At 39.7% G+C, this 18,785-nt stretch overlaps 1 protein-coding gene across 1 annotated transcript in view; it reads right to left on the bottom strand.

Moving 5' to 3' along the window:
- The window catches only part of Lhfpl1 (LHFPL tetraspan subfamily member 1), a 46,612-nt gene extending 36,693 nt beyond the window's left edge, over window positions 1-9,919 (bottom strand). Inside the window, exon 1 of the mRNA XM_057760132.1 lies at window positions 9,359-9,919. Coding sequence (XP_057616115.1) covers window positions 9,359-9,740 — 382 coding nt within the window. The 5' untranslated portion in view covers window positions 9,741-9,919. The remainder of the gene's footprint in view (window positions 1-9,358) is intronic.
- Between the last annotated feature and the right edge of the window lie 8,866 nt (window positions 9,920-18,785).

The following is an 18,785-nucleotide window of genomic DNA, read 5'->3' as shown; positions in this document are numbered from 1 at the left end:
AGTTTACTTTTCAAGAATAACTACTTTCGGGGAAGACAAGTTCTACCAGACCTTAGGTATTTCACAAGCAAGAAATCTGGACAAACCACAAAGCATGACACTTTAAGAGAGCAAGCTCTAGAAACTTCCTAGACCTCAGTTGAAAGTTCACCTGACCTCAGACAAGCTACTTGATGTCTCTCTCTGTCTTAATTCCCTTCATTTTAAAATGGAAATAATAACAATACCATATCCTATGCAGACATTTGATGTGGGAGTCCCCTCTGTATTCTGTAACTACCGCTGATTAATAAAGAAGCTACTTTCAGTCAATGACTTAACAGAATATAACCAGGCTGGAAGATATATATATATATATATATATATATATATATATATATATATATATATATATAGAGAGAGAGAGAGAGAGAGAGAGAGAGTATACAGAGTCAGAGACACTATGTACCTGCCAGAGGAGATGAATGCCGGAAGTGATAATCCATGAACCTCATTGTGGTGCACAGATTAATAGAAATGGGCTAATTTGAGATATAAGAGGTAGCTAGAAATATCCATATGTTAATAGACTGAGCATTGTTTTAATTAATGCAGTTTCTATGTGATTATTTTGAGTCTAGGCAGCCGGGAACAAACGAGCAGTCTCTGCCTACAGACATTTCAATAGCCAACAAGATTAATAAATATCAAGTGACAGATACTTAAAGTACTCAACTAAGATTTGTTGTTATTAAAAAACTGCTTTTCCCCATGGCTCATCTCCCAATTTCTGACCATATTCCTCTGTTAATTGTTTCCTCACTTAGCCTTCACAACAAACAGCTGAAAAGCCAAAAGTTGAACAGTACTTCATTCAAAAGCTGCCAAGTTGAAGTCATTATTTTGCAATTTTTCAGGGGTACCTAGTGACAGGCAGGGATTCCCTTTGAGGCATAGGTCCTGTCTAACACACAATCATGCTCTACTCCAACTCTCCCCCAATGCCCATCTCTCCTACTGTCTTGTAGATGGTAAGTACACTAGAGTGTAAACACACTTCATGTACATATTTCCCTTGTGACTAACAGTCTCAATACATTTTATCAGAGCTGTAAAATTTTGTCCCAGGGAGACACATTAAAAAGAAAAAATGAAATCGCAGGGTAATTCTTCCTCAGTTAGAATTGTCCCCACCAGTTCTCCTTCTCTATTTGGAATTCTTACTAGCAACCATGCTGGAACTTTCCAAGACAGCAGCAACTGATTAAAAATGTACATTTGATATTTTTGTTTTATTGTCTTTTTTTTGGTTTTTTAAAATTACCTTTTTCTTTTTGGGAGGTTTATTTGAGAGACAGAGAAAGAACATGAAGTTGAGTGGGTAGGGAGTTGGGAAGAATCTAGAAAGAACTGGGAAAGGGGAAAGAATATGGTCAAAATATATTGTGTGTAAATTTTAAAAATAATAATTTAAATTAAAGAAAATAAAATAAGTAAAATGTGCATTTGTATCTATACATAAAGGACTCTAAATCAGGATACCACAGAGACATCTACAAACCATGGTTAGTTTCAGCACTATTTACAATAGCTAATATATGAAACCATATATATGTTTATCAATAGATGAATGGATCAGAAACATAACACATGTACACACAATGGAATTTTATTCAGTCATAAAGAGAAACAAAATCATGAGACGAATGAAAATGGAAGTGGAGATCATTAGGATAAACCAAATAAACTTGACTCAGAAAGACAGATACATTTTTTATTCATATAAAGTACCTATTTTTTAAGCATATATGTAGAACAAAATGCAGGAGGGCATCTATGTCAGTGAATGAAAGGATCTAAAGATCAGAGAAACAAGGTAGGGAAGTGAGTGAAAATCATAGCAAAACCCATTATTTTCCATTCTGTTTTATATAAAGTAACTTTAAAGTTACTAGCAGTAAAAATGTAGATTCTTGGGTTTTATCACCAGGTATTTAGATGCATACCAGGAATATGCATTGTTAAAACTCCCTGTGTGTAGATGTATCTGCTTCTGGTAGCAACACTAAAGAAAAACACAATCATATTCACAAAAGCAGGTGATCAGCTATCGGGGGAAAACTAGTTTAAAATCCTAGCCTTGCCACATATGAGTTGTAGCTCTGGTTTGTACTACCACCGTGTGTTCTTGCTAACACCTACTTTTACTGCCTTTCTAACCACAAGACATCTGCCCCTACTGGGTATAGTGGTGATCATGTTTAATCCCAGCACTCAGTAGGCAGAGGCAGAAGCAGAGGCTGAAAGTTCTCTATGAATTCAAGGCCCTCCTGTTCTATGTAGCAAGTGCCAGGTCAGTAAGTACTATGCACTGATAACCTATCAAGAAGAAGAAAGATAAGAAGGAGAAGGAGGAGGAAGAAGGAAAAAGATGGATGAAGAAGGGGAAAGAAGAAGTTGTCTATCCAACTTAGTTTCACTTGCCAGTAAGAAGGCAAAGAACACCTTCTGGAGGGTATTGCTATCCTTCCTGTCTTCTGCTGGGCAAAGCAGATGTCCAATGGACCAACACCACACCATCTTGTATCCCTTCACCTCATCCCTTTCTAATGTAGTGGCTAACACAAAAGCAAATGTATTACTCTAGTTTGAATTCCCTGTGCTGACCACACAGAGGCCTGGGGTGATGAGCTTCAGACATTGCAGCAATCTCCATATCAAAACAACCCTCTCAGGAGGTAAAAAATCTAAAACAACATGAAACCCTCTCTTTAATTAACTTACTGCTGCCCCAGGCCCTCAGTCACCCAGAACAATTATTTCCCATAGTCCACCAGCAGTTGTATTATCCTCCCTCCAACACATATCCCCAATAGGTTTGTGCCTGATTTTTATTTATGGGAAGTACTAGCCCTATTATTGGGTATTACAAACCTGTAACATCCTTCCTCCCCATCCATAAGCAAGCAGCAATTTTGTTAATTCCACACCACTACCACCAAGTCCCCTACCTTTCTAATCAAGATGGGTTAGGTAGGCTTGAATGTACTTTCCTGAACAGAAGCATAGTAGATGTTAAAGATTTTTAACTTGCTCAGTTCTTTCTCTTACAAAAATCTCAAGTAAAATGTAACTCTGGAAAATTGACAAGTCTGCATTCTGAGTATGTTTTCCTTCTAGTTTACTTCTGTTCATTTGACCTGTCATTCTCTTACAGAGCTATAGGATAGCTTATATCTGCTAGTGATGGTAAAAGGCCAATGGAAACTTTACATACAGACATTGAATTGGAACTGGCCTTTGAGCAATGAATAAATATTTACAGGCAGAGATAATTGCAGAAAGATGCAATTTCATGAACAGAAGTGAGACGGTTTCCTTCAACACTTTTAATGTATTCTGAAATCTTGCTCAGAACTTTTGCAGTAGAGACCTGGGAATGCAATTAGGGTATGTAAAATGCTTCAACTATACTGTACTATTGTAGTTCTGGCGTGTGAATATGTATAAAACATTTTATAATATGTTAAAAGTAAACCAGCCTGTGAGGCTGTGTGAAAAACAGATAACCAGGGCCCTGGTCAGCGCTGGAACAACCAGAATCTGTATTAACAAACACCACAGGTACTTCGTATACACATGGTTCATGGTCCACTCCACAAATCAATATCCTAGCATTGATTTCTGAAAGGGAAGCAAGGAAAAATTAAAAACATCTGCGAAACCCTGAGATTGTACAAGAGGAAAAGGCATATGATGCCAGGCCTATCGACCTCAGTTCAATGCCCAGGACTCACGTGGTGGAAGGAGAGAACCAAGAGAACTGAATTCTTTAAGCTATACAGAGAGAGAGAGAGGGAGAGAGAGAGAGAGAGAGAGAGAGAGAGAGAGAGAGAGAGAGAGAGAGAGAGAGAGAGAAATAGAGTGTAAAATGTTCTTTAAGATCCCAAACTGGAAGTTAGAAAAATCTAACTCATTTTGCTACTTGACTCTTGGCTGGTAGGTGAACCTCCTTTATTATCTTACAAACTCATGTCAACTTTTCAAATCCTTTCTCACATAGGAAGAATAAATGGCATGAAGTCTGGTAAACATCAGAAGAAATTCATAATTTTAAGAAAGGTTAATTTTCTTTTCACTTCTATGGAATTAATTCATGGAGTTGCAGTTAGTCTAGATTCTGACTATTTATGGTAGTGTTGCAGCAAGCTAACAATACATGTAATAACTATACTTTATGTTTCAAAATAAGTAAAAATGTTTTCAACCCCAGTAACTGATAAAAGGATTGAAATGGTGGAAATGCTCATTGCTTTGATTTGGATATTACACAATGTGCACACGTATTGAAGATAACAGTTTTCAGAAAGACAGTATCATTCCTGAGATCAAGTTCTCTGTTATCTCTCTTCTGTGCCAACATTTATCCAGCTGGAATCATCTAATACTGTGGGCTTACACACAAAAGTGCACTGGTGACTGTCAGATGTGTAAAAGGCTCCCCTTAACAAAAAATATATTTTCAAGGCAATGGGTTGCTTTTGGGTTTGGGAAAGACTTCATATCAGAGACGCTGGGAATATTTTTTTATAGCTTTCCACCTGTTTCTGTGTATATCAGAATGGAAAAATAAACTGGAGAGTTGGAGAGTTCATGTTCTTTTAAGCATTCCAGGTGATTCCAATACATTTTCTGTTCTAGAAAGATTTTTGGCTTACTTCGAGTAACCTGATCCAACATCTTACACTTTTTTCCTGCCAAGAAGTTCCTTATGTTTACTTCTCACCTATTCTTTCTTTGTTTAGTTCTCACTGAAAGAGAAAGGATAATTCATAAACATCTTACATATGTATACACCGGGGAATGTGAATAGTGATCGTTTTCTTGGGGACCAAGGGCAAGCTAGTTGGAAACCTCAGCATCCCCAGTGTTGAAATAATCTCCTGACCAGATGTTTCCTTCACGGTTTGGAACAGGGCACAGAGGTCCCAGTGGAAGACTCTTTGGACCCTAGCTTGGCCAGCTGGATCAGCTGCAGGTGGAGCAAATGGGACCCAAGGGCCCCATCAGGTCACCTTGCTGAGTATGAGTCAGACCAGCAGCTCTTTATTTCTTCCTGTCTCCCCCACTTCCCACCACTCATCTCTGTGGGCAGCTGCCAGAGCAGGGAACAAGAGTCAGGCAGGGAGAGGAGGGATTTCTTAATGGATCCTCCATCTCTTCAGTGGTTTGGGGTCTGGCAGAGATAATCCAGACCTGAACCAAATTGGCTCCTCCCCTGATGGATTTCGGTTAATGCAATAGCTGCCGAGAAGCAAGGCGGTCTCAGGGAAACAAAATCAATTTCCCCTAGCTGCACGAGAAGCACAGATCAAACGCCCACATGTCTTTTTTCTTATTTATTTGTTTATTTACTTATTTTTTTTTAATCTGTCTGCTAGCCACGGAGCTCTAATTGCTGCTCATGGTTGGCTTCCTGCCACTGAGGAAGCCTCTCTCTTAATGTCTGACCTTTGAAGAGACATAGGAGTGGTCAAATGCCAAGTGACTCCTAGAAACTTTGGTGATCCAAAACACTCTTCCCTATCCCTTCATATGGGATACAACTTAACAGTCACAAGAGTCAGCAAAGGAGGCCTGGCTGTCTGTTATCTGGCTGGTTACAGACAGGGAAACAGCAGAAGTCTAGCAGTCTATTGCAATATCATTCCACTGTCGGGGGATAATGCTGATAACACATCCTTGTTCCTTTTTCCGTAAACTAGCATACAACATATTCCATTTCATTCTGTCGTCGTCATATACAATTGGTGTTGATCTTTGTAGACTGTTTTTCACTACCGATTCCTAGCCCTGTATCCTTCCACCTCCAACACTCTGTTTACTTACCTGTCACACTCATTCAGTTGCCTCTTTTGCACCTCTTTTCTACTCCTTTCCTTCTTGTCATCTTACACATTTCATTGTCTGCATCCACACTCACACTCATACATGTATGTGTGATGTGTGTGCATGCACATATGTGTATAGATATGCATTAAAATTTAGGATCTGCATATGAGAGGTTATACGCCATTTGTTTTCTGAACTTGGACTCTCTTGCTTAATATAAATTCAAGATCTGTCTATTTTGGGGAATTTTCATTGCTTCATTTTTCTTCACAGTGAAATAAATGTTTGTGTTTATATACCCATATTTTCATTAAGAATTCATATGTTGTTAAGAATCTAAGTTGATTCTGTTTTCTTGATATCATGAAGACCAGGAACAAGCAAGGATGTATATACGTCTCTGTGGTAGAAATACAGTCCTGTACATGTATACTCAATAATACTATAGCTAGATCATATGGTATTTCTTATTATTAATTTTTTGAGAAAATTCTAAGCTTATTTCCAGAGTGGTCTCAGCAGTCTGAATTCCTATGAGCCATGAATAAGACATCTTTCCTCACATCTTCATCAACATTTTTTGTTATGTGTTTCCTTGATGATAGCCTTTATCACTGGGATGAGATGGGCTCACAAATCAATTCAACTTGCATTTTCTAATGGCTAAGGATGTCGATCACTTTAAAATATTTATTGACCAGTTGTATTTCTTCTTTTGAGAACTGCCTGGTCATTTCATTAGGCTATTTATTGCTTGACAGTTTATTGGTGAGCAGATATGTGTTGCTTTTTTAATTCTTCATATAGTCTAGATATTAACTCCTTGTCTGAAGAATTTTCTCCCATTCTATAAGATTTCTAATCACTCCCATGACAGGATGTTTTAGCTTTGCAGAAAATTTTTAAAAATCTTATCTAGCCTAATGCTGTTGTAGATGCCACTTTATTTGTGGTTTCAAAGATACTCAACTAGATATAAACACTGCAAGTATATCCTGATGAACAAGGACCCTAGGAAATATAAGGTGACAGAGTCATCTGAGTGTCAAATGATACCTGTCACCAAGCCAAAGTTTTATTCCAGACATCTTGGGGAATGTCACAGTCCCCATTATCATTCCACATTTCACCTCAAATTTTTCTTCAAGTTTCTAGATCTTGTAGATGAGCTCAATGGAGGGGCATTATATAGAGAAGCCTGAATGTTGTAAAAGTCTCAGTTGGGCTCCAAAGAGGAAGCAAGCATAGAGGACAAGGAGCTAATAATGCAGTTTTGTAGAGGCTCTTGCTACAGTCCTTCTTGTTTCTGCCACTTGCAGCCTCCTAACTTTCAGCTTGGTGCTCTCAGAGATGCAAATGGAGCTAAACTGTCACTCTCCTGTAAGAAGAGTTGGCTACTCAGGGCATAAAAGGCATAAATAAAAGTCTAGAAAATAGCCAGGTGATGGTGGTTTATGCCTGTAATCCCAGCACTCAAGAGACAGAGGCAGGTGTGTCTCTGTGAGTTGAAGGCCAGCCTGGTCTACAGAGTGAGTTTCAGGACAGCAAGGGCTGTTACACAGAGAAACCCTGTCTTGAAAAACAAAAACAAATAAGCAAAATGTCTATAAAAGAATGAATAGATGGAAACTAACCCAAGTCTCATATGTTCACATTATCCCAGAAGACAGCAATCACCCTCTCTTATCAGTCAACTTTCACTTGCTGAGGAAATATATTGAAGGAAATGTTGGGTTAACTTTAACATGTCCACAAACGTAGGTGAAAAGTTAGCCAAAGGCTGATTTGTGATACCCATGGAACTATCCAAGAGAAATCAAGTAGCTGGTTTCTAGCAATATTAGCAACATGTTTGGTACCATGGCATTCGGGAGAAATCGAATTCTACTTTTGATTTTTCTAGAAAACCTTTTAGCTGCAAAAAAGTAGAAAAATTAAGACATATGAGCAAATAGAATAATAATACATATGTGAAAGATTTACAGTGAATCTGAATAAAGGAGGAACTAGAAAGTCAAGGGCCTCTCAGAGGCATGTTTTTTTCTGAGTTTTAATAACCAAAATTTCTCCAGACAAAGCTAAATACCCTCTGTGGAAAAGAAGATACAGAACCAAGTCTCACCCATCACTATTCCATTGAGAATATTTGCCTAAGTTCACGACCATCTTACTCCAAGACCACCTAAATGCAGTCTGTCATTGGAGAGAAGAATGAAGTGCATATATGATTTGTATTTCCAGGGAATATATTCAATGGAAGTGAAATACCAAAAAAAAAAAAATATATAACATTTGCATAGGTAGGCACAGGTCACTGTCACAAACAACTGGAATCCAAGCATCCTGACTTTTCTTACCACACTGTGATACTAGTAGAAAAGATGGTGTTAATGGAGTGGATGAAAACTCCAAAACTTGTACCAACAAACGTCAGCAGTGTGTTCTACAGTAGTTTTTCCAGTGCCCCATGGAAACATACAAAATAGTACAAATATTACATACATTAAGTTTTTAGTCTTGGTTCAAATTAAGCTAGTCTCACCATCTTCTTGCAATCTTCAAGCTTTGCATTTTTTTTCTTCTTTTTTAGACCATTATCCAGCTACCTGCAACCTAGGATGACTGCACTAAAATTAAGGGAAGCCTGAATAAGGCAAAGAACAAAATAGGGTATGTCGAGGCCACAAGAAATATGGGTAAATTTATTTAATGGCTACCAAATGGTGCTAACCTTGGATATATACCAAAAAGTATTTATGACTGTCTAGAAAATAAATAACATTTAATACTAATAGAGGTAATTTTTTGGTGGGGATAATTGATAGTTAGCAAGTGTGTATATGTCTATCTGGTCATTGTCCTCTAAAGTAACTACCAAAAAGGCTCATAGAGATCACCTTTATTAAGGAGCACTGATATTATACTGGACTCTTATGCTGTTATTGGAAGTCAGAATGGATAAAAGTCTTAAAAATTTTATTACATTCAGAAGTGTTCTATGGTATAGATTTTAACTGTGTACTATTTATTTTTAATTGACACATGACTAGAAGCACTAAGGCTCTTCTCATTCCAGTTTATAGATTTAGAAGATATATAATAAAAAACTGTTGACTACTGTCTCTATATTTACCTATAGAAAAAGAATGAATTCTTCCTATGCAACTGTATTTTGGTGCCCATTATTCAGTCTCAACTGCCCTACCTCTATTGATCATTGTTCTTTTCTCTTATACTTTGATGGATTTTTTAGATGATATTTTTAAGTGGACACCTTGTAAATGAGAAAAAGGAGACAAAGCTATTGAAAGCAACTCTGTCTACTACCTTAATTTTCTATGAATTCCCAATGAATTTCAAGGAAATTTCACTCATAGCTTCAGATTAAGAGTAGAAGAGGTGAGAGTGTATTTTCCCATACTGCCATTTTCCTCACTTCCATCACCCCAAATCTCCACAACCTACTCAATCCCTGAGATAGTCTTACCTCCTACAAACTGTGCAGCTCCCATGCAACGCCCCATCATTCTAGAGATGAGTTCCTCCATGCAGCATCCTAAGACAGCAGCCAGTGCCACCAGGAGTAGCAGCGCACAGCCGGCACCTGTCACCACTGTACACATCTGCCATGCCAGGCTTGGTATGGCAGTGAAGCTGGCATAGCGCCCACATTCTTCCACCATGATCAGATTGTGCCCGTCTCCCCGCACAGGATAGTTGCATCTCCTGAATGTGCTGAAAGAGACTGGCTTCCCTAGCTGTGATCCAAACAGCCAATAAGGAAGGAAGTAACTGGTAGAACTTGCCACAGCAGTAACTAGGGACAGGAAGGCCCAGAAGGTGCCTACCAGGGTGAGGCTGCTCCTCATGGTCTCAGGTTTCTCTGAAAGGATGGTAAGATGAGATGGTTCACAGCAGCAAAAGCAACAAGTCACGATGTAGGCTCCACTGGTCTGTTTTTATCAGGTTGGCAGGTCCTGGGACTCACAGGTGTGCCATGTGGCTCTTGCTTCTGGAGGAGATCATTCTCTCAAGTGTCATTTGGGTCTTTGTGGGATGTTGCTTTCCATCATCCTTTCCTTCTGCCTACTTCAGAGTTCTATGGTCGCTAGGCTGCGGTGGAAGAGTCACAGAACTGAATTAGTGACTGCTATGGCAATGCTAATGGAGCCTGATCAGTCAGCGTATTACTCTTGTCACACAATGTGGAACCAATCATGAGAAGAGAATATGAAAGTAAGGCTGTTGCAAGACTCCCTGGGGATTTTAGTTAGATGAGTTTTTGACACAGTTCTTCAGACAATAAAGAGGAACAAAAGTCACGCGTCTGTCCCTATTTTAGAGGTTAAGAGGGCAGTGTAAGATGTTCCATTTTGACTTAGAGTGTCCAACAATGTGTATGCTTTTCATAGAAATATCAAAGTTAAACTGGTAAGATAAAATAAATGTTGCCTTGTTTTGTATTGTATAACTATTACTGGGTCACGTCCCACACAAGAACTGAGCAGCAACCTGCCAGCCAGCAGTGCTTACGCCTAGACTAACTACCAAGAAAATCATCCACATCCTATGCTGTTAATAAAGTTAATAAAGCTTCTCATCTCCCAGAAACATATCAAGATCAGGCTTTCTCCAGGGAAGGAACATATATGTACAGCTGCATGGGACTTTCAAGATTCCCTTTGGAATAAGTAAGCTCAGTTTCAGGATACTGGCTTTCCAGTGCTAGTAGCCTCAGCCCAGCTCACAAATAGCTTTCCCAGACTCTCCTCTGTCAAAAATCAACCACTTCCTTTCCAATCCATTAACCTGCCATTGCTTTCTGGCTAGTTTCTCCACTAATGCAGCTAGAGACCACACTGTAGCTTGATGAAAGCGCTGTAAATGTCTCTAGCAGGCAGATGGTAGAATGTTTCAGAAACTTCTCTCTGATTCACCACCACTTCTTAGAATTTTAAGTTGCAGTGATATTGGAAAGGGCGAGGGCAAAACACAAGGAGTATAGGGACTAGCTGTATGAAGCCACCATAATGTCACTTTGGGAGATCAACAAGAACAAACCTCATCTGTATCTAGGGTGTCAGGATCTAGCTGTATGTGATTTGTAAGCCTCATCAGATACTGCTTGGACAAGGCATGCAGTACAATTTATATTTGCTTAATGAACTTTAAAAAATAATCATCCAATTCCCAGACTGGCAGAGACTTTAATGAATCACCTAATTCAGCCTTCTTGCTTTACATATGGGTGAGTTTGGCTCAGCAAAGCAGGAAGTGATTTTTTTTCAGTCACAGTTAGTAACCAGACACACCGGAACCAGAAACTTGAACTGCAGTTTACTAGTCCAGAGTTTGGAGACCACCATGCAGTGCTAACCTGCCCTTGCCTATCGTTTTACAGATGTGAATCTGTGGAGGAAGTTCTTTACCCAAGAGGGAAAAGCTAGAGGGGTACACAGAACAAAATAGGGTCCAATGATTTGTTCCCCAGTATTATGCTCTCTTTCCACTCCATCACAATTCCCTTCTTGAAACATATGCGTTTTGTGCAGGAAGGGAGCCGAGACAATAAATTGCAGGTGCTTACTTTGGAATGTTAAGGTTTGCAAAGAAAGTACTATGATCTGGTCCCCTGAGGATGAAGCTTTCTGCCTGAGAGTTAGGAAAATGAAAGAAAGATGTGGTAAGGGATTGGAGGCCAACAGGGGAAGGAGTGGAACTGGTTTGAGTAATTGCTTTTAGAAGGCAGCTATCCTTTGCCACAATGAGGTAATGCTTCTGCGTGTTATGTTGGCATTTGTAAGAATATGAAAAGCACCATCAGCGCTCCGTCGTGGACTTCTTACCGAGATCAGATGGGGAGAAAGAGAAAGCTAGTAAACAGCTACCGGCATCATCATCAGTACCCTTTTCTCAACCTATCATTTCATGTGCTATGCTCAGAAATCTTCTCGGGTTTGTATGTATTAGCTCTCCAATTCCAAATAAGCAAACTGATGGTCAGACAGTCAAATGATTTTCACAAGGATACACGATGACTCAATAACAAAGTTATCATTTCTCGCTCTCCTACCTACACCTTCTCTTCTTGCACAGTGTTACCCCAATAGAATTATAGTATCATCCTGTATTATTACACTTAAAAGTCTTCATGGTGTCATATCCACAAAAGTACTTCAGAATGGGTCAAAAATTACAAGCCAAGACAGAGAAGTTCAGAGTAATGTCCATTTCTCAAGACATAACATATAACAAAAGCGTCGACTGCTTCAAGCCCAGCACTTGTAGCCGGACGTCATTACCTTGAGCTCATCCAGCATGATGACTAGGAAGAATAGCAGAAAATATAGGGCAGAGGAAGACAGTAGCATCAGTGAATAATAGACTGGTGGAAGAGAAACCCAGCATTGTAGAGTCCTCACCTAAACTTACAAGTGCTGGAGAGGGAAAGGCAGGGGGATTGAGAGCTTAAGGCCATCCTGGGCTACACAGCCTGGCATTTTCTCAGATATGTGCAACTAGGGGAGATTCTAATATAACATTGATCTAATCAGTGAAAACAAATGCTGTTAATTGAAGTATAATACTACCAAACATTGCCACCATGATTTAATTACAAATATGGAATTGTGAAACCAGGATGTAGGAAATTAGAATGTAAATTTTAGTATGAATATATTTAACTAGAGAAAACTCATTGTTTTAGAACTTAAATAATTTAAACTTTGGTAAAAAATGAATTTCCTTATTATCATTGAGACTTTAGTAAACAACAAAAGCTGCCTGGAACTGAAGGATTTTCTGTAAGTAATGTGGGCTTGTCTGTGACAAATTCAGAAAAGGCCAAAGCCACCTGTGGTGGGACGGTCACCATATATAGAATTGGAGATGTGGTTAGCCAGCATCATCAGTGGGCAGCAGGTTGAGAATCACTGCCATCGATAACTTTTTAATGAGCTCTCTCCATGACTCAAAAGATATGAAGTTAAAACTGGCCAAGAAAGCCAACATTGGAAAGATGAAATGTATACATTTTGCCTCATGCCTCTCTCAATCATGGACCCTTGACCTTATCAGATTAAATGCTTAGGTTGTGGGGGCTTGGTTGCTTATTATTCCTGGAGCACATAATGAGAGTGAGCCTACCTTTCCATAGCTGGACAGAGAAACAGAAGTATAAGTGGAGTCTGTGCACCCACATTGCTGCATATTCCCAGCTGTTGGGTAGTGAAACACAGTTTAGCAACTGCTTTTAGTTACATCACCTGGAACGAAGTAAACCCCTTGATGGCAGCCTTCTAAAGCAATCCGAGTTCATTCCCAGAAACTGGTTCAATAAATTCTCACTTCAATAAATATCACAAGCAATGCTGTCCTTCATTGTATCCTAATGTCCCATACATTTTGTATTACACTACCTCTGTTTCCCTGTCCTGCAATGTCTAGCTATACAGATATACTGCATTTTAGAAATCCAGACATCACCACCGTGCTTCCATTAGCCAAGCATTGGTTGGTAGAGATTTCACTTTGGTGTGATGTGTTCCTTTATTAGTATATTTGTTCCATCCCTCAAAAGGAGTACTCCCCTTCTCTCTACAGCAACTACTGTCATGGGTTTTTCCTAGGTTTTGCTATCACATGTATCTACTCTGATGTGATCACTTAATATCAATTAAATTAGAGATATTTGTGCTTATGTTTTGCATAAGAGATAAGGTTAGGGACATTTTCACCTATCTCACCTCTTCCCCAGTCCTGGTAGAAAAGCTCACAAATCTTTTCATTCCCACTCGAGTGCACTGTAAATTCTGTGTTAAATTCTGAGTTAAAAATAAATAAAACAGTTCCCAAGGGCAACAGGATTCACACAAAAGAGACTGTGAGCTGCAGGTACTGAGGCAAAAATGACTACAAGCATGCTTATATGACAAGTAGGTTTATTGGCATTCGTGTGAGTAAAAGATATGGACAAATCTTTCTCCTCAACTCCCGGGCAGCGTGTACTGGCTACCTGCCAATCCTGCTACATGTATATCTTCTTCAGTATTGACACGTTACCGGGAAATGAGCAAGACGTGCAGACATGTATGTCTAATAGGTGAAGTTCTCTTGTATTGGGCTAACTATATAGTCAGTCTACCCATTCTAGACCTTTCTCATTTAAACAATACCTCAATAAAGTCTACGATGTCTCAATCATTTCCTGACTACCTTTTCTGCCGCCCACACTCTCAGAAGTGTCTCCTCTATAATAACAAGAGCTCCAAGGCCTTCTGTGCTTGACTCCCTCCCAAGAAAATGTCACTCAATGGGTTTTATTTTCTACTGTTACCTTTGTGACTCTTAAGAACATCTCAATATTTTTTTTACATCAGTTTTCAAGATTGCTGGAACTTCTTTCAGGCCGCCTGCCCCAGCCATCCCCGCTCTTTTTATCTGGCATAAAAAGAGTTGCAAAAGCAGCTGTGTTGGGTTAGTTTGTTTATTTGCCTGTACATAACCATCCTTAAGTACAGATCTCTGAGACTAAAACTTGAGAATAAAGCCAGGAAGCAAGACAGTAAGTGGATACAGAGAACCACCTGAGCAACCAAATATCTAAAAAATTGAGGTTGTTGTTCTGATACAGCCATGCTCTCTGAACCTTTGCAGTACACTCAATCAACTTAATAAAAAACCTAGAATGTCACCTCTAAATAATAGAGTTAACCATACATTGTTAGGGGGAAAAACACAGAAAAGCTCCACATATACTAAGCCGTTCTCCTTCTCAAGAGTTTGAGGTTGAAACTGTGGGTACTAGAATGATTTCCCAAATTTTATGTGAGTGTCTCCTGATTCTGACGTCTACTTCCTGAACACGCATCTGTCTAGTGCTTTGTCAACCAGCAAGAACGATAACTAGGCAGAAGGCCAGTACCCCATCTTCAGTGATCAAATGGTAGACATAGAGAATCTTCCCCACACTATTGGCTCATTCAAAACTGCCCCTCAGTTGCTCTTTCAAAATAAGGATAAACCCTATCAAGGGAATGGCTAGCAAAGCATGCATTCTCTCCTCCACCTTTTGGTTCATAATGGCAGCCTTCTATTGCTGTACAATAAACCTTTTTTTACATGTCCTCAGACAGAATAAAATGCCACCACATCTGAACAGAAGGCAGGCTAATTGGTTTTCCGTTTAGTTCAGAATAGTTGGGATGTAGCATGGTATACTGACAAGTCTCTGATATTAGGGAGCTCTAACTCCCCTGCATCAGGAGGATCACTCTAGATGCTCTTTCAAAGATCTCTCTCTCTCTCTCTCTCTCTCTCTCTCTCTCTCTCTCTCTTTCTCTCTCCAAGAGTCACTGAATTCTATTTAATGAGAATCTGCAATTTGCAATTTTTAAAAACTTCAGTCCATTCTGCCATTCTGATAGAAACTCGGGACTGAGGAATACTCTTTTAGTGGAAACAAGTGAGATTTGGGAATCAAATTTGAAGCAGACACCTGAGGTTTTCCCCTTAAAGGTGACGTGGCTATGGGAGAAAACACTTCAAACTTCTGAGTTTCTGTTTCATCTCTTCTGGAAATAATGCACAAAGTTCAAGTGAAGCATGGTTTACCTGGCACCAGAGTAGCTGTCATTCATTCTTTGTACTGCCAAAGAATACAACATTGTCTCATGCCAGAGATAACTTGGTATTACTCAGAAGAACGAAATCTCTTCTATTCTCCCCCCACACGCTACCCTCCTCCCACCCTCTGCCCTCCCCCTACCCTCTGTCCTGCCCCCCACCCCCTCTCCTTGAAACCTCTCTAACAGTCGTTGCTCCTGGGTTTTTTAATTTCTTCTTTCCCACTATAAAGCGAAACTACTTGGCTGCATGTTCTTTGTTAGCATGGCTTAGCAGTTAACTTCTTTCAGCTTCCTTGGAAATCATCCTGCTTGGCACATAGTAGGAACTCATAAACATCTTCCGAATGAATGCCGTGATTTAACGCCGGCCCTGCTGCTTTCAACATCTGTGTTTCAGTTTAACCTGATCATTGTTTCAGTCCCATAATTTCAATTGAGGCAAATCTAAGACATTGCCCTACCACATCGGGAAATCAGATCCATTTTTACTTGGATGGACAAGTCAGAACAAAATCCCTCCCTCTACTCCCAGAGCTTCTCCTCTCCTCAAGTTACCAACTCCCTGGGGGGAAAGCAGCTAGCTCTTAACCCTTAGGCCTTCAAACCTTGTCTGTATGAAATAGGAATCCAGTACTGATCCCGCTTAGACTGTGCAAACAACCAACTATGAGGAAAGAAAAATCCACCAGGCTGCCCTTGGGAAGAAAAACAGCTTCTCTGAGCTTTGACATGAAAGGACAGGAAGCCTGAGAAAGGAAGCGGCAAAGAAGAGCTGAGCAAAGGGAGCAAAGCAGGGGGCTTTGTCCAGCTGCTTCAGTTGCATTTGGCTGAGATGCATATTTACCTTCTAACCATGAAGGCTGATTGACTTGTTCCCTTTCTTCTGATTCAGATTTGAGAAGAAAGAAAAAAAAGCAAAACTTCTACTCACAGCTTGTCAGACAGGGATGGGAATCCCAGTTGCTCTTTGCAGTGAAGCCTGAAAACCTAGCTGTACCTTTGGGAGAGAGGGGCGGAGTCCGGTGTAATGGGAATTAACTCCAACTATGCTGGCGGCTTCAAACTCAGCCTCTGACATGCAGACACTTGAAGTAGAAACCAGCTCAGCGGGCACTAAGCTCTCAGCTCTCACTCTTACCTCCCAGCTGCTGAAGTCAGCTCTCTCTCTCTCTCTCTCTCTCTCTCTCTCTCTCTCTCTCTCTCTCTCATCTCTTCCCCCCCCTTGTGTGAATGTGTGTGTGTGAGTGTGTGTGTGTGTCTATACTCACTCTTAAACTGCATTTCAACGGCTCAGTTCCTCACCTACTGAGCCAGGTGAGGAACTGAGGTTCTCCCTAACTTTTTCTCCAAAGCTCAGAATAATCTCTACCACAGGGATTAAATAGTTGAAAAATGAAAAACTGAGAGAACACACTCACTCTTAAGCAGAATTTTCCTTTAAACTGATGCTTATTATTTTGGGGAAAATAATACTCCAATAGAGAAATCTTGGACTATGCGGTGATGCAACCTAACCTCTAAGAAAAATACTGCGGACTGGAGAGATGAGCTCATGTGTAAAAAATGCTTGCTGCCCAAACCAGAAGATCTGTGTTTGATCCTCAGAACCTATTGTAGGAGAGAAGAGACTCTGGATAGTCATCTTCGGAACTCCACATGCATGAGGTGGCACAAATATGTATGCAATCACAGCCCCATAACAAACAATAATATAACCCACACAAAGAGTAATAGCAATGCATAGAATTAAAAAATGTCAAAAGATGAAATCGTGAGGAGACAGATGTTCTGGCACACAACTGTAATCCCAGTATGCCAGAGACTGAGGCAGGGCGATCACAAGTCCAAGGCTTACTTAAGCCATACATTAAAAGAGTTGTATTACCTTATGAAACAGTAGTAGCACCAGACATCAATGTCTAACGTATCTAACGTATTTCTCTTTGGGAAAAGAACCCAGTGATGTGGAGATGACTAACTTCCCTGAAGCCCCCTGTTCCAGCCTAATGCCATCTCTCTCATCTCTGAGCATCCCTGGCACACTGCATTTATTTTCGGAAACTTGTCAGCATCCCTCTTGTACTCTTGTGCATATGGATCTTATTTCACCTTCTATCTAGGCGTCTTGTGAACAAAGAATTTGACTCAAAATGAGTTATAAGGAGGAAGGCTTAGCAAAGCATCCTTAAATGATCTAAAGGTGCCTCTACAATGACTCAATTACCTTCAAAAAGATGCTCTTAAAGCTGTTAGTCTTGTTTTTCTGCATCTTACAGTAAAAGTACAAAAGGCAAAGGTAAATGAATTAGTAGCTTGATATATTCATTGTACTATAATTATTTAATGAGCCTGCTAAACTGTCTGCATAAATCCTGCCCTGTCTTTTATCATCTATATTCATGCACACATTCATTTATCAAGCTATTTCCTATCAGCAATTTTTAACCATATTTTTTCTTCCTCAACCCCCTGATAAACCACATTCCCATCTTTAATAAGAGCTTACTGAGGCACTTCCTGCAGGGAGGTACAGCTGACTTCTCACATAGAATGCCTGACTTTTGGCAGTGTAAACTCATTTCAACATTCTCCCAGTTGTTACCTGCCGAGGAGTCATTGCTTCAGACATAGGACCATGTAGAGCAGTGGTTCTCAACCTGTAGGTCGAGACCCCTTTGGGGGTCAAATGACCCTTTCACAGGGGTCTCATACCAGATATGTATATAACGATTCATAACAGTAGCAAAATTAAAGTTAGCAAGTAGCAGCCACACAATTTTATGGTTGGAGGTCACCACAGCATGAGGAACTGTATTAAAAGGTCAGAGCATTAGCACACTTGAGAACCTCTGGTGTAAAGAGAAGTGTATGCCTTCTTGCATTAAAACAAGTCAATATGTGCAGACACATAGAACCTGTGAGAGATATGGCTGAAAACTTTGGCAGGCACAAAATAGTTGGTTCTACTCTGAACCCTGTATATATTACCTTGTATTTAATAAGTACACCCATCATTTGGAAAATTGTCACTATTTGGAACTCAGAGAGGGCTGCCTTTTTTACTTCTCTCTTTTTAATCTTTTTCCATTGGGCCTCCAGTTCTCTTGAATGGGAAAGTAAGGTAATTACGTACATACTGAATAATGATAATGTTTATTTTTCTTATTTTTAACCTAACAGTTGAAAAACTGACTCAGAAAGAAATACTTTTGATCTTGTGGGACTGGATTTCTGTTCATTTAAGTATGCTATTTAGCTGACATGAAACTCACACCTATAATCCTAGAG

This window comes from Chionomys nivalis, chromosome X (genome assembly GCF_950005125.1).
Source record: "Chionomys nivalis chromosome X, mChiNiv1.1, whole genome shotgun sequence".
Lineage (NCBI taxonomy): Eukaryota > Metazoa > Chordata > Mammalia > Rodentia > Cricetidae > Chionomys > Chionomys nivalis.
The sequence above is the reverse complement of the archived record's forward strand: the minus strand, read 5'-3'. Positions and strand labels throughout refer to the sequence as shown.